General features: G+C 39.1%; 1 protein-coding gene and 1 gene segment (V, D, J or C); both read right to left on the bottom strand.

Annotated features, from left to right (window-relative positions):
* Nucleotides 1-5,979: 5,979 nt before the first annotated feature.
* On the bottom strand, nucleotides 5,980-6,453 carry LOC130881076 (40S ribosomal protein S18-like). The gene has a single exon (XM_057780301.1). The coding sequence runs from the start codon at nucleotides 6,436-6,438 to the stop codon at nucleotides 5,980-5,982; it is 459 nt and encodes a 152-aa protein (XP_057636284.1). The 5' UTR covers nucleotides 6,439-6,453.
* Nucleotides 6,454-6,864: 411 nt separating this feature from the next.
* LOC130874839 (Ig kappa chain V-III region MOPC 63-like) lies at nucleotides 6,865-7,218 on the bottom strand. The segment is given in 1 exon segment: nucleotides 6,865-7,218. A coding segment is annotated over 1 exon segment (354 nt).
* Nucleotides 7,219-13,615: the final 6,397 nt, after the last annotated feature.

A 13,615-nucleotide genomic window follows, 5' to 3' on the forward strand; every position in this document is an offset into this window, starting at 1 on the left:
AGTTGCGTATCTGGGGCTGACTGAGGGCCCACTGGCAGTGACACCAGGATTTATCTCTATTTCATGTGCTGGCTTTTTGGGATCCTATTCTCTTTGGATGTATACCTTGTTCAACATAAATATAGTAGGGAGGTCCTTGGAACTTCCAGAAAGCAAAGCACCTTACCCTCTCTGAGGATTAGACAGGGTTGGAGTGGGTGGGTATGTGGAAAAAATGGGAGGAGGGGAGGTTGTGGTAACTTAGATTGATATTTTTCTTAAAATATAATAAATTTTAAAAATGCAGAGACACTTGTATTGTTTTATAATGCATAGTAAATAAAGGGATATTTACTTTTAGAGCTAGACAGGCAAATTTTATTAAATGATGTGGTATAAAATTTTATTAAAGTACACTTTGATCAAATATTTATACTCAGTTGGAATATCTATTAATTTTCACATTCTTTGAAGCTATAAGAAGTACTGTATCACTTTCATGAATAATTAAAAAAATACTTTCATGTACTTTCATTCTATTGGTATCTTAATTCACAAAGAAATCTCGCTCCCAAATGAAACTAAAGCATATTTCATAATGTTGCCTCTATTTTTAAAACAATAGCACATGACAAGTAAAGAGGAAGTTTCCCATTTCTGTGTATTTTGTCTTGTTCAAGGTCACAAATAGGAAAAGGAATACATTCACATTTTGTCAGATAAGAAAGATTTCCACATTTTATGAAAAACACTGAAACTATTAAAATTCATTTAAGCTTCAGAAAGTTGTGTATTCTGAAAGTATCTTCTAATTTTAGAAGTACGTCATCTCCTGATAACTTTATTTTAATAGCATTAAGCACCGTTCACACTTGAAGTGATAGAAATTATAGTGGGACTGCAATTATTAAGAACATCCATTCTCTCTTTTAACTAATAGCATGTTCTCTCATTGTATTCTCCAACTGAGACTACATCTTAGTCCTTAACACAAAGATATTAATTTTACAACATGTTTTCCTGTGCTACTTTTCAGTATTTTATTGGTATATATGCGATAAGTATTAAGAAAACTATGTATATTAATTGCTTTCCTCCAGATGAGGTACAAGCAGGAAATGAAGCATTATACAAGCGTCATTCATGTGTGCTGGATTATTATTGCCCATACTCAAATCCAGTGCTGGTGGTGATAGTGATTGATTTTAAAGAAATAAATTATTTTTTTCTTATGAAATAATTATTACCTATAAATGTTTGTAATTTGACTCCTTAATTTACTGTTTCTTTCACTTCTGCCCTGTTTCTTTTTACTCTGACTGAGACTTTGAGCATTACATGGAGTAAGAGTGAGAGAGTGGGTTCATAACCTTTTCTCACTCCAGGTTTGAGAAATAATCCTCTGTTTCCTCAACTTACCATAGTTATGGTTGCACTTTGTTATTTGTCTTCTTTCCTGTTTTCAGGAATGACTCTTCTATTTGTGGTCCTTTCAGAGATTTTTATCAGAACTCTAGGTGACTTTTCTGCACCGACTGAAATGACCATGAGATTTCTGTTCTGAAGTAGTTTGGTAGTTTGTGTTTAGTTGAGGTTACTGTTTTTTTTTTTTTTTTTTTTTTTTTTTTTTTTTTTTTTTTTTTTTTACTGTGTTTGTCTGTGTAGCCTGGCTGTCCTGGAATTCAGTCTGCAGACTAGGCTGGCCTCAAAATCATTGAGGTTCCTAGGCTTCTGCCTTTCTAAGAGCTGGGATTAAAGCTATATTCCACACTGTCCTGCTGTTTTGTTTTAAAACCAACCTTTCATCCCTGGATAGAAACCAGCTTGATAATAGTCTACCTATTAATGTGATTTTAGATTTGACTTGCAGGCTTTTTGGGGTTGGATGTTATATTAGTCAAGGAAATTGGTCTCTTTGTCATTTTTCCTTTATGTCTTTGTGTGGTCAACTAGGTAATGCATGGAATCATGGTGGTGGTGTTCCTTCCTTTTCTAGTGGTGTTTCTTCCTTTTTTACAGTATGTAACAGTTCCAGGGTCATTAGTATCAATTCTTCATTAAAGGTCTGGCATAATTTGGCAGAGGATTCCTTCAGTTGTGCTTCTCTCTTGAGGAATCATTTTAATTACCACTTCAATAGAGCTGCTTGCTATGGTTCTAGTGAAATTGTTGATATCATTGCAATTTAGTGTGGTTTTGCCATATATATCTAGTCATATATCAATTTCTCCAATATTTTCCAGTTTTGTGGAATATAAGATTTTAAAGTACTAACCAATGATCATCTGTATTTCACTTGAATGTGTTGTAGGTCCCTCTCTTCTATCTCTATTTTATTAGTATAGGTCTTTGTGGCTCGGGGTTGACTGTGTGTTTATTTGAAGAACAAAGTATTTGAGTAATGTTATTCATTGTTATTTTAATATTAATCCCATTAATTTCTACTCTGATATTGAATATCTCTTGCCATTGATTGACATTGGCTTTAGCCTGGACTTTTCCTTAGGCCTTGAGGCTCCTCATTAAGTACTTACTTGAGATCTCTCTGAACATGGTCACTATTTGAGGCCTTTCTGTATTTTTAAGTAGGCATTTACAGGCATATACTTTCCTTGTCATCACGTAGTTGCATCTCAAAATGCTGGGAAGCTGTGTTGTTATTTTAATTTGATTCTAGGAATTGTTTTCTCTCTGATTTCTTCAATAAATCAAGTGGTAATTAAAGAGTATATTGTGCATTCTCTAATTGCTTATGTGGTCACTTCCTAATAAATGTCATCATTGGAGGCACAAAGGAAGATGCTATCTGCATGTTGGGGGACATTAACTAGTAATGGAATCCAGCTATGTCCCATGACAGTGTCTGTCCAGATAGTTGAGGACTATCTTGGAACTGTTGGGGCAATATATTTCAAGAGAGTTGGTTGGTTTGTTTTGACAGATCCCAAAAGGCAAAAAGATATTGATAATCAGGGTGTAAATGTCAACAGAAAACTACATTGTTTAAACCTAAGACTGTGGACCATTTGGTTCTCTCACAGATTTGTGTTAAAAGGAATAGATGTTAGGAGCTCATAGGTGGGTATGTACTATTGCCTGGTTAGGGAAGAGGAGATGAGACCCTTTACTGATCTCCAGTACTTATGAGTCTTTTGAACACTCAACATTGGGTTATTACAAGGAGTATTGCTTGATTTTTGAGACACCGTGGCTTTAAGTAACCTGTTATAATTTCTAATCCCTTCTAAGACTACTACAATTTTAGAGGATATTGTCTTCTTTGATGAGAAAAAGAAATGGGGTTCTTGGTATGAATTTGGATTGGGATGATAATGGAGGCATTGGAAATTGGAAGAAAGACTACCCTTGTAAGCAAAGGAAGCTGCCATTTTCCTAGCCAATTTGAAAGGGTGAACATTGCATGCTAGACTCTTTTGAGAAAGAATTCTCTGTATCTGGATTCCCTCCACAAGTTGCCCAATAGAACCATTAAGTTCTTAAGCTGTCATCTTCAGCTCTCAAGGGCCAAACACCATGACCACCCAGGATGTTGGGTTGGGCCAACATATAACCCTGATTCAGGGCCTGTCTAGTTGCATTGTTGTTCAAACTGCTACTCTCCCCTGTTTTCTCCATCAGGGTGTATTGTCCAGCATTGTCTCAATTAGCTCACCCCTTATAGTGATGAGTAAGTGACTTGGTTAGTTCTCCTGCTTTCATACCCTAAGGGTCAGCTCTCAAATACATGCATCTTCAGGGCCATCTCTACTATCTTGTTCAGGCAAGGTGTAGGTGCCAGTCTCCTGAGTGTTGCAGCTGGTAAGGATTTGAGTCAGCTCTTTTGCCCAAATGACATTGCATGGCCAAAGATGGGAGGGCATCTTTCCTTTACTATGTGCTTTCCAAGGACGTCACAGGGCTTTTCCATAAGGTCTTGGCCTGTCATAGTCAATTTGGGGTAGATTAAAATATGATGTTTGCCCTTTTTAATCCCTCTATGATAAAGTTTGAAAATGTTTTTTTAATTGTTCAATGAAAGGTGTATCATAGTACTATCAATGGTTTTCTTGGTAAAATGCCTACTTGTGTGTTGGGTCTGTTTCCCCTTGACAATAGAACTTTAAGATGAACCATAGGACACAGCAAGGTCATCAGTATAATACTCAGTTGCCTGGAAGAACTTGTTTTTCTTTACTTAACGACCTAGGACTAACACTGTCTTTTCCTAGGTCATATCTGCTAGCAGAGTGGAATTTTAGAAAGTTTCAGTATATTGGCCAGGGTCAACTGAAAAAATATTATAAAGTCATATTTAATATGATTTATGTTTTGCAGGGAAAGGGGATTTGTGTTCTGGAGTACAGAAGTTATTTTGACATTCACTTTAAGGCAGAAGTAAAGAGTCAGCTATTTTCCAGCCTCATGACTGGATAGGTCTAATTGGATATTGGTATTATCATTAGTACTTTTATTAGGAGGATATTTTCTCTTTTTCCCAGCTTATAGCCACAGTCAATTACAGGATAAGAAAATACTAAGCACTTTTCTCTTAGTGATTGAGGACCCTAAGAGTTCTAGGGTCTCAGTGCTCTAGAGAAGATCACGCTGATGAAGGCTCATTGCCCACCTGAAAAGAGAAGAAGGTATCCATCAAGTCTTCTTCTTCCCCCAAGCTCATGTCTTGAAAGTTCTGTGATGACACCCTGCCTGAAACAAGGTGGAATAAGGGACCAGTACCTGATGTCCTGTGTCCTCCATGTGCACTCTGTGTCATCTGCACACCACTAACATGTTTTAAATATCAATCAATATAGCTTAGACTAAAGCCGTTTGAGGTAGACACAGATACAGAAACAATGGAACCTGAAGTAGAAAAATAACTACAGCACAGCCTGATGTTTCTAAGTAACTGTAGCAGACTTCTTGTGAATGCAAACAAACAAAAACATAGGAGAACAATAACACTGGGTAAGAATGTGAGCCTGAAACTGAAAGATTTGCTGAAAATATTAACTACTCAAAGCTATTTCCAGCTTAAATGATGGACCACAAAGCTTCCATTAACTTTACCATTGTCTAGGGCATAAGAGTTAATAATTCTAAAAATAAATACCTAATTAATTGGTAGATCAGAGGTTAATAAATGGCTTAGCAATTAAAAGCACTTTTTGATCATGCAGTTTGTTTTCCAGCACCCACATCAACTAACTTATCCTGAAACTCTAGCTCCTTGGGATCTGAAGCCCTCTTCTGACTGCTATGGAAACTCATTCATGCTTAAACTCCTCCCCAATTTCAAATGAAGTAAATCATTAAAGAAATTAATAGTAGATCATACTGGTGAGTTTGCTCAGCTGGTAAGAGGAAAGGTGATTGCAGCAGAGACTGATGAGCCTGAGTTTGATTCCCAGAAGCAACATTTGCACATTATTCTCTGGCTTCTCTCTCTCTCTGTCTCTCTCTGTCTCTCTGTCGCTCTCTGTGTCTCTGTCTCTGTCTCTCTCTCTCTTTCTCTCTCTCACACACACCCCTAATGATTTTGGTGATCTTTTTTCCAGTTTAAGTAATTTGTATTAATTATCTTATAGGAACACATTAAAAATGGTGGACAATGAGGGCTGCTGAGAAGCCAAGGACAATGGCACTGGGTTTTGATCCTACTGCATGTACTGGCCTTGTGGGAGCCTAGGCAGTTTGGATGCTCACCTTACTAGACCTGGATGGAGGGGGGAGGACCTTGGACTTCCCACAGGGCAGGGAACCCTGAATGCTCTTTGAACTGGAGAGGGAGGGGGAAGGGGAGTGGGGCGTGGGGAGTGGGGGGAGGGGGAGGGAAAAGGGAGGCGGGGAGGAGGTGGAAAATTTTAATTAAAAAAATTTAATAAAAAAATAAAACAATAAAAAACAAAACTAAACAAAACAAAACAAAAAAGAAACAGTAAATCCTTTTTTTCCCCCACAGGCATATAAACTATTTCTTAACAGCAAAGGCGCAGGGACTCATTTCTTCTTGGATACATCGACAGTGCGGCCCCTGCGGCCAGTGGTCTTGGTGTGTAGGCCTCGGACACAAAGGCCCCAGAAGTGGCGAAACCCCCTATGGGCCTGAATCTTCTTCAGTCGCTCCGGGTCCTCACGCAGCTTGTTGTCCAGGCCGTTGGCCAGAACCTGGCTGTACTTCCCGTCCTTCACATCGTTCTGTCTGTTCAAGAACCAGTCTGGGATCTTGTACTGCCGGGGATTTTGCATAATGGTGATCACACGCTCCACCTTGTCCTCGGTGAGCTCTCCAGCCCTCTTGATGAGGTCAATGTCCGCTTTCCTCAACACCACAAGAGCGTATCTCCGCCCCACACCCTTAATGGCAGTGATGGCAAAGGCTGTTTTCCGCCGCTCATGGATGTTGGTGTTGAGTACTCGCAGGATGTGCTGGAACTTCTCAGGGATCACGAGAGACATGGCGGCGGCACAATCGGCGGCACGTAGGCCTCCCATGGAAGAGCAGAAACAGTAAATCTTAAATGATATGAAAGCCTATAAAGGACTACTGAGGGTGGGATGGAGTAGGTAGAGATGTGGTATAGGAGAAAGGGGAGAAGAAGGGAAAATCATTCAAAGACAAATATGTGTTAACAAAAAATTTAAATAAATAATTGTTAATATTATTAATTAGGAAACAACCATGAAGGTCTGCATTTTGTTGGGAAATTATTGAATTATAAAGTATATTAGATGGGATAAACAATCAAATCATTTTATAAAAGTTTGTTTCATTAGTTAAGATCTTTCTCCAAACTAGTCTAAAGCTGTGGATTAAGATGTCAGAGAGTAAGAGACAGCTGAGAAACTGAGACTCACTGAGCAGCAAACCCAGGAGGTTTTTGTTCAGCCCTGGAGCACTGTGGGAGGAAGCTTAAGACTCTGCTGACAGTAATAGGTTGCAGCATCATCAGCCTCCACAGGATTGATGGTGAGGGTGAAGTCTGTTCCAGACCCACTGCCACTGAACCTAGCAGGGACCCCAGAAGCTAGGTTGGATGCAACATAGATAAGGAGTTTTGGGGCCTGTTTTGGTTTCTGTTGATACCAGTGCATAAAATTACTACCAAATGCAGTGACACTCTCACTGGACTTGCAGGAGATGGTGGCCTTTTGTCCCAGAGACACAGGCAGCAAACCTGGAGACTGGGTCAGTACAATGTCCCCAGTGGAACCTGGAATCACAAACACATAGACCATGGTTATACATGTTTAGAAACTTTCCTAGCAAGGGAATTTTCCATTACACAATTTTAAGAGTACTTGTGGGCATCACTTTGAGAAACCAGAAAGTTAAAAGGAATAGGGGAACTTAAAACCAATTACAAATGCCTTTAATCTAACCATCAAGATACTAAAAGCATGGAAAACCATGATGGCCCCAGCGGATGCACCCAAAACTGCTCTGCACCCTCTCACCTTGTACCAGGAACAGCAGCATCCATAGGAGGAGTGCCCTTGACTCCATCTCTGAGTGTTTGAAAAGAGAATGCTTCTTAGGCTCCTGGAAGCTGCTCTTAAAGGAGCCTGGGCTGCTGTCTGATGACTCAATATGTAAATCAGCTCAAAGTGGCACCTGCTCCTGTTTCACCCACTGGGAGTTGATGTCAGCACAAAATTTACTAGAGCATGGAAACTGTGTCTTAAAGGAGCCTTGCATGCTATTCCATTGAGTCTTTATCCTCTAATCTTTCTGAAGTATGATGCAGGGAAGTGCATTACAGATGTGCTATTTAAAAAATGTATGTCATTTCAGGAACAACTTGATCATTCAAAATTATACACAGCCAATGAAAATATTATATAAGAGGGAATGGAGAATAAAGACTCAAAGAAAAGTAACATAAGTAATTCTTGACTTATTTTCTTAATTTTTAAAAATCTATGTTTCAGTTTGTGTGATGCCTTAGGTGGTAGGTGTGTTTTTGCCTGCTCTTCTTTGAGGACAACCTCCTTGCCTTGGCATATGGGTGAAGATAAGAGACCAACCTTGCATATTGCTGTTGCCTTCTTTCTTATCTGAGACAGGGTCTCTTGTTCACTCCATAAAGTACCTGGCCCAGACTCCTCTGGATGTTCTCCAGTCTCCATCTCTCATCATGCTACAGCATCACTCTGAGTGCAGTCATCTGGTGCAGCTGCATCTGACTTTATGTGGGTTCCTAGGATGTGAATCAGGTCCTCACATTTATGTGGTAAGCATGTAAGTCCATTGATTAAAATAGAAAGACTGAAAGGAAATTCTTTAGGCTGAACATAAATTATACTTTAGGAAATATAGGACTTTGTAAGTAAAGAAAAGATCTATGTAAATGATCTCAAATACATGTAAAAGATTCCTTTGTACAGTCCTTTAAATCATCCAAGATTATTAAAGAGAGGTATCTTACACATTATCATTGTGATATAAAATAATTATCAGAAACGTGAATTCTTCCTCAGAAAAATTGTATGATAGACAGACAGAGGGACAAACAGTTTGATAGACATAGAAGTGAGTATTTCTTCACTTTCTCAGACCCTGTTTCTTTCTCTTGTTTAACTAGATAGAAGGATGGATTTCATAGCAAGGTTTAAGGGGGGTGGAATGACATATTTTAATTAACTAAGAAAATGGAAAACTTTTAGTTAATGATAAGGAAAAAGAAAAAAACCAATAAGCACTTGGATAAGGAGGGTAGGAAAAAAGAAAGGAGAGGAAGTGAGGGGGAGTGGGTGGTGGAGTGAGGGGAAAGGGAATAGGGGGCAGAGTGAGGGTAGACTGATTGTGCATGAGGGGGAGGAGTAAGGGGGATGGAGGGAGAAGGAGTGAGGAGGGTAGATTGGGAGGAAGTGAGGGGAAGAGATTAAGGGGAAGGGAATGAGGAGGGAGAAAGTCAGTGGGGACAGAATTGGGGGGGAAGGAGGAAGAGAAATAAGTGGGAGTGAGTGATTGAGAAACTGAGGAGGAGGAGTGAGTAGAAGGGATAAAAAGGAGGGAGTAAGGAGGATAGGCAGGAAGGAGGAGAGGGAGAAAGGAAGGGAAGAATGAGGAAAAGAGTGAGGGACCAAAGGAGGGAGGATGAGGAGAGAAGAAATAAAGACAAAGGAATAAAGGAAAGAAGTGAGGAAAGAGAGAAAAGGAAGGATGGACAACTCCCTACTCAGCTCACACTCACAGTTTTGTCCAGGTCTCTGTACTACAGGGATGGCTCCTTTTGTTGTATTTGTACATTCAATGTAGTGTTGATCAGTCTGAGCCAACTACAGTTCAAAGATGAGAGAAACATGGCAAAACAAGTATACTTCTCATGAAATTAACAAGTTATTCTTAATATTTTGTCTGTATTTTTGAAGTGTGCTCATTTATAGTTGATTTTTTTATTGAAAACTAGAGTGTTGACCTCTTATAATATGGAAAGTTAGGTATTCTTTCTCATTTATGCCCATGATAAAAGCAGTCGTTTATTATACAGTGTATAGTATCTAAGCAAAGGGCCATATATTTTCAAACAATGGCCCAGTCACACAGTGCAAATTCTAAAGATGGTTTGATGGTGGTAGGAGACAGTAATGAATATTTCTGATGTCATTCTTCTACTGCTTCCATGAGATTCTCCAACTGCCCTTGGTTCTCTTGACTTACCTCGTATTATAACATGATGAACTGCACTTCCACCAGGCATGGTCATATAGTCTAGCAATTCAAACAGGAAGAAAGCTGAATAAGAGGATCATGAGTTTGCAGGCTTCCCAGGATACATAGCCTCGGTTACAGTGATGGCCAAATTTTCTGCCCTACCCCAAGCACCACATCATCTATTTTTGCATATAGTTCTGTTAATATTTATTTCTCTTTATACTGACTTCATTCTTATTTTTATTGACTTATAACTTAAATTTCTATTTCTTTACATTGTTTTTTTTTGTTCAGTGCTGCATAACTCCCCTCTCATCAGGAAAGGCCACTCAGCACCCTTTGACAGAAAGAGCTCAAGGTGATAGAATAGAAGATGTAAGAGACAGGGATTGTTTCTGTGTGAAATGGAGCACAGGTGTGCAAACAGGGATGATCATTACAAAGTAGGTACTTTATCCTGCCCTGAGACAAGAGATTTGGTCATAAACACCCCAGAGATGAGCTCTTGAAAATGCACAGAGGCCTGAATGCACTGGGTGTGGGGAAAGGATGGACTGAGCTTTATGAAGGGAAACAAAGGAACATGTGAAAGCAAACACTTTCACTTTTTTGTCTGATGCTAACATGCTGAAATTTGGTCAAGAAGGATGAGGTTTATGTTTAGTGCAAAGAGAGCTCATGAGGCAATGTTCACAAATAGTTCCTGTAAATACTATTTAGTAAATGCCATGTTTGACACACAAGGAAGAAAATTGTGTGGAGGCTACACATCATTTCTGTTGTAGCTGAACTTTTAGGTCTTTCATTGTGTCGTTTCCTGAACTAACAAAATGTTATTACATATTGTACCCTCTATCCTGCATGATACACAGCAGATCCAATTGTCGCTAAGACCAATGAAGAGGCAATGGAGTGGTGGGAAAGTTAGAGGATCTTTTTGTTGGCTTTTTAAAAAATAATGTTCTTATATGTATTTTTAATTTTTTATTATTTCTCTTTAAGCTTTCCTTTTGGGGTGATGCTACAAGCATGAAGAGCAGATATGGAGGAACTGAGAAATGAGAGGGCTTGTAGTGCTTGATGTGAAATTCCAAAAGAATCAATAAAAATGTTTCCAAAAAAAGAATTGTAGCTTCTGAACAATACTCAGCGCTACATGCTCCAGATTGAGACTGAGCATTTAGTAAATTAGAATTCTATGCAATCTGTAGTCAGACTCTCCTTTGCGCTTACAAATAATGACACAGGTTTATAATTAATTAGGAAAGTGTGTCCTTTGCTTAGGCTTTTCCCAACTAACTCTTATACCTGAATTAACTTGTTCTTGTTAATCTACATTCTGCCAAGTGGCTCAGTTACTTCTCCTCCATACCGGAAGTCTTTATTCTTTAGTGTCTCTCTGGTGTCCCCTGCATGCCTCGATTCATCCCGTGTTCCTCTCTCTGCCTGGAAATCCTGCCTATTCTCTTCTGCTTAGCTGTTAGCCATTCAGCTCTTTATTAAACTAACCACAGTGATACATGTTCATACAGTGTAAACTAATATTCCTCTACAGTAATCCTATTACATAGACGTAATACTTTGTTTCCTCACCCAATAATTGCTGACCCAGGCTCTAACACACCTTTCTCCTGGTTTGAAAAGACAGTAGTTCAGTTCCTCTTATTTGGCAGCTATAATGACAGAGCGTGACTTAAAGTCAGAGATTTATCTGTCTCCCCACCCTACTCTATACCTACCATCTCCGGTTCTGTGGATTGTAGCTTGGTTATAATTGACTTCACATGTATAAGTGAATATATTCCATATTCCTCTTTCTGAGTATGGCATTCCTCACTCAAGATGATTTTTTCTAGTTCTATCCATTTGCCTTCATATTTCATGATGTTATTTTCTTTAAAGAAGTGGATGAGTATTACTACAATGTATAATGTGCCAATTCTTTTTTTATTCATTCTTCTGCTCAGGGACATATAGTTTGTTTCCAATTTATTAGTATTATAAATAGAGTAGCAATAAACATTGTTGAGCAAGTGTCTCTGTGGTAGGATGAAGTGTCATTTGGATATACGAACAAGAGTGGTATAACTGGACCTTGAGGTAGATCGATTTTTGTCTTTTCTGAGGGACAATCAAACTATTTTCTATATTGACTGAATGAGTTTGCACTCCAACAAGGAATGTATGAGAGATCCTTTTATTCTACATCCTTGCAAGCATGAGCTGTTACTTTTTTTGTTGATCTTAGCTATCTAATATGTCCCCTCAGAGAACCCTGAAGAAGAGGAGGCTGAAAGAATGTAAGAGTCAGAGGTGATGGTGGACACCAAGAAACAACAAGCTCTAAATCCACATGAGAATAACCCATATGAACTCACAGTGACTGCAGTAGCATGCACAGGGTCTGCACAGGTCTGCACTAGGTCCTCTCCCTATGTATTATGGCTTCCAATGTATTGTTTATATGGGATTCCGGAGTGTGTGAATGAGTACATTTCTGATTCTTGTGCTTTCTCTTGTGCTCTTTTCCTTTTGTTGTTTGGTTTTGTCAAACTTAGATGCGATACTTTCTGTTTTATATTATTTTATTATTTTGTTATATTTAAATAAATAAATGAATTAAAACCTAGCCTGTGGGTAAATCTTAGCAACTGAACTGTCACTTATACTCTCTGGGAGAGGAAAAATCAGTTTTCTCTAATAGAATGATACTGGATATATGAAACATTGCAGGAGAATTAGTAATATTTGACCAACATATAATGAATTCCACATTTGTTTTGGGTGTGACTTTTGTTTATTTGTGTGTGTATGTTTTTGTGTTATAGCTTTTGAATTTTGAGAAGGAACCTAAAGTCGGTTGAGTAGGGAAAGGAGAAGATCTGGAAGGACTTAGGGGGAGGGAAAGACTATGATAAAGTACATTCAAATTTAAATTTTTAGATCACAGAGGAACTACCTGAATGGACCTAGTCTACTCATAGGAGAACATAAAGTCTAAACTCAGAAAGTGAAGTCAGAAAGACTCAAGACATGAACATGACTTGATGTGAGGCAACATTTTTGATGCCAACTTTGCAAACAAAGGGACCAGATTAAAAGGAAAATTTCTTTTTTTTTATTAATTAATTTATTTAATTATTAAAGATTTCTGCCTCTTCCCTGCCACCACCTCCCATTCCCCCCTCCCCCAATCAAGTCTTCCTCCCTCCTCAGCCCAAAGAGCAAGCAGGTTTCTCTGTCCTGTGGGAGGTCCAAGGACCACCCACCTCCATCCAGGTCTATTAAGGTGAGCATCCAAACTACCTGGGCTCCCACAAAGCCATTACGTGCAATAGGATCAAGAACCTATTGCCATTGTTCTTCAGGTCTCAGTAGTCCTCATTGTCCGTTATGTTCAGCGAGACCGGTTTTGTCCCATGCTTTTTCAGACCCCGGCCAGCTGGCCTTGGTGAGTTCCCGATAGAACATCCCCATTGCCTCAGTGTGTGGGTGCACCCCTCGAGGTCCTGAGTTCCTTTCTCGTGCTCTCTCTCCTTCTGCTCCTCCTAAAAGGAAAATTTCTAATTTCTTCTCAATTTAGACCTTAAAGGTGCCTGATTAGAGAAGTCAGCCATGTCATTCCTAGTCTCCAGGGGCACAGGAGCTGTAGGAAGTCTTACAGCCAATGGTTTCCAGCCCATTGGGGCGTGGCCTCTTATACTATATAAGCCAATGTAGAGCATGTGTCTGCTCTCTTTTCTGGCCCCTCTGTTCTGGCTGCAGAATTAAGTTTCTGATCACTACTCAAGCAGAGGCTTCTGATTTGTGAGTCTACCCCTAAATAAAAAACCACCTATTTCTCAATTCTGAACTAGTATAGGATTTCTTTAAAGCACCCTTCTTCACACAGGCTTGAGGATGAATGAGCTTCTCAGTTCAAGGTGATTTATCATGTAGCGATAGAAAACTCATATGGAGTTTGATGCACAACATGCT

Source organism: Chionomys nivalis, chromosome 1, assembly GCF_950005125.1.
Source record: "Chionomys nivalis chromosome 1, mChiNiv1.1, whole genome shotgun sequence".
NCBI lineage: Eukaryota > Metazoa > Chordata > Mammalia > Rodentia > Cricetidae > Chionomys > Chionomys nivalis.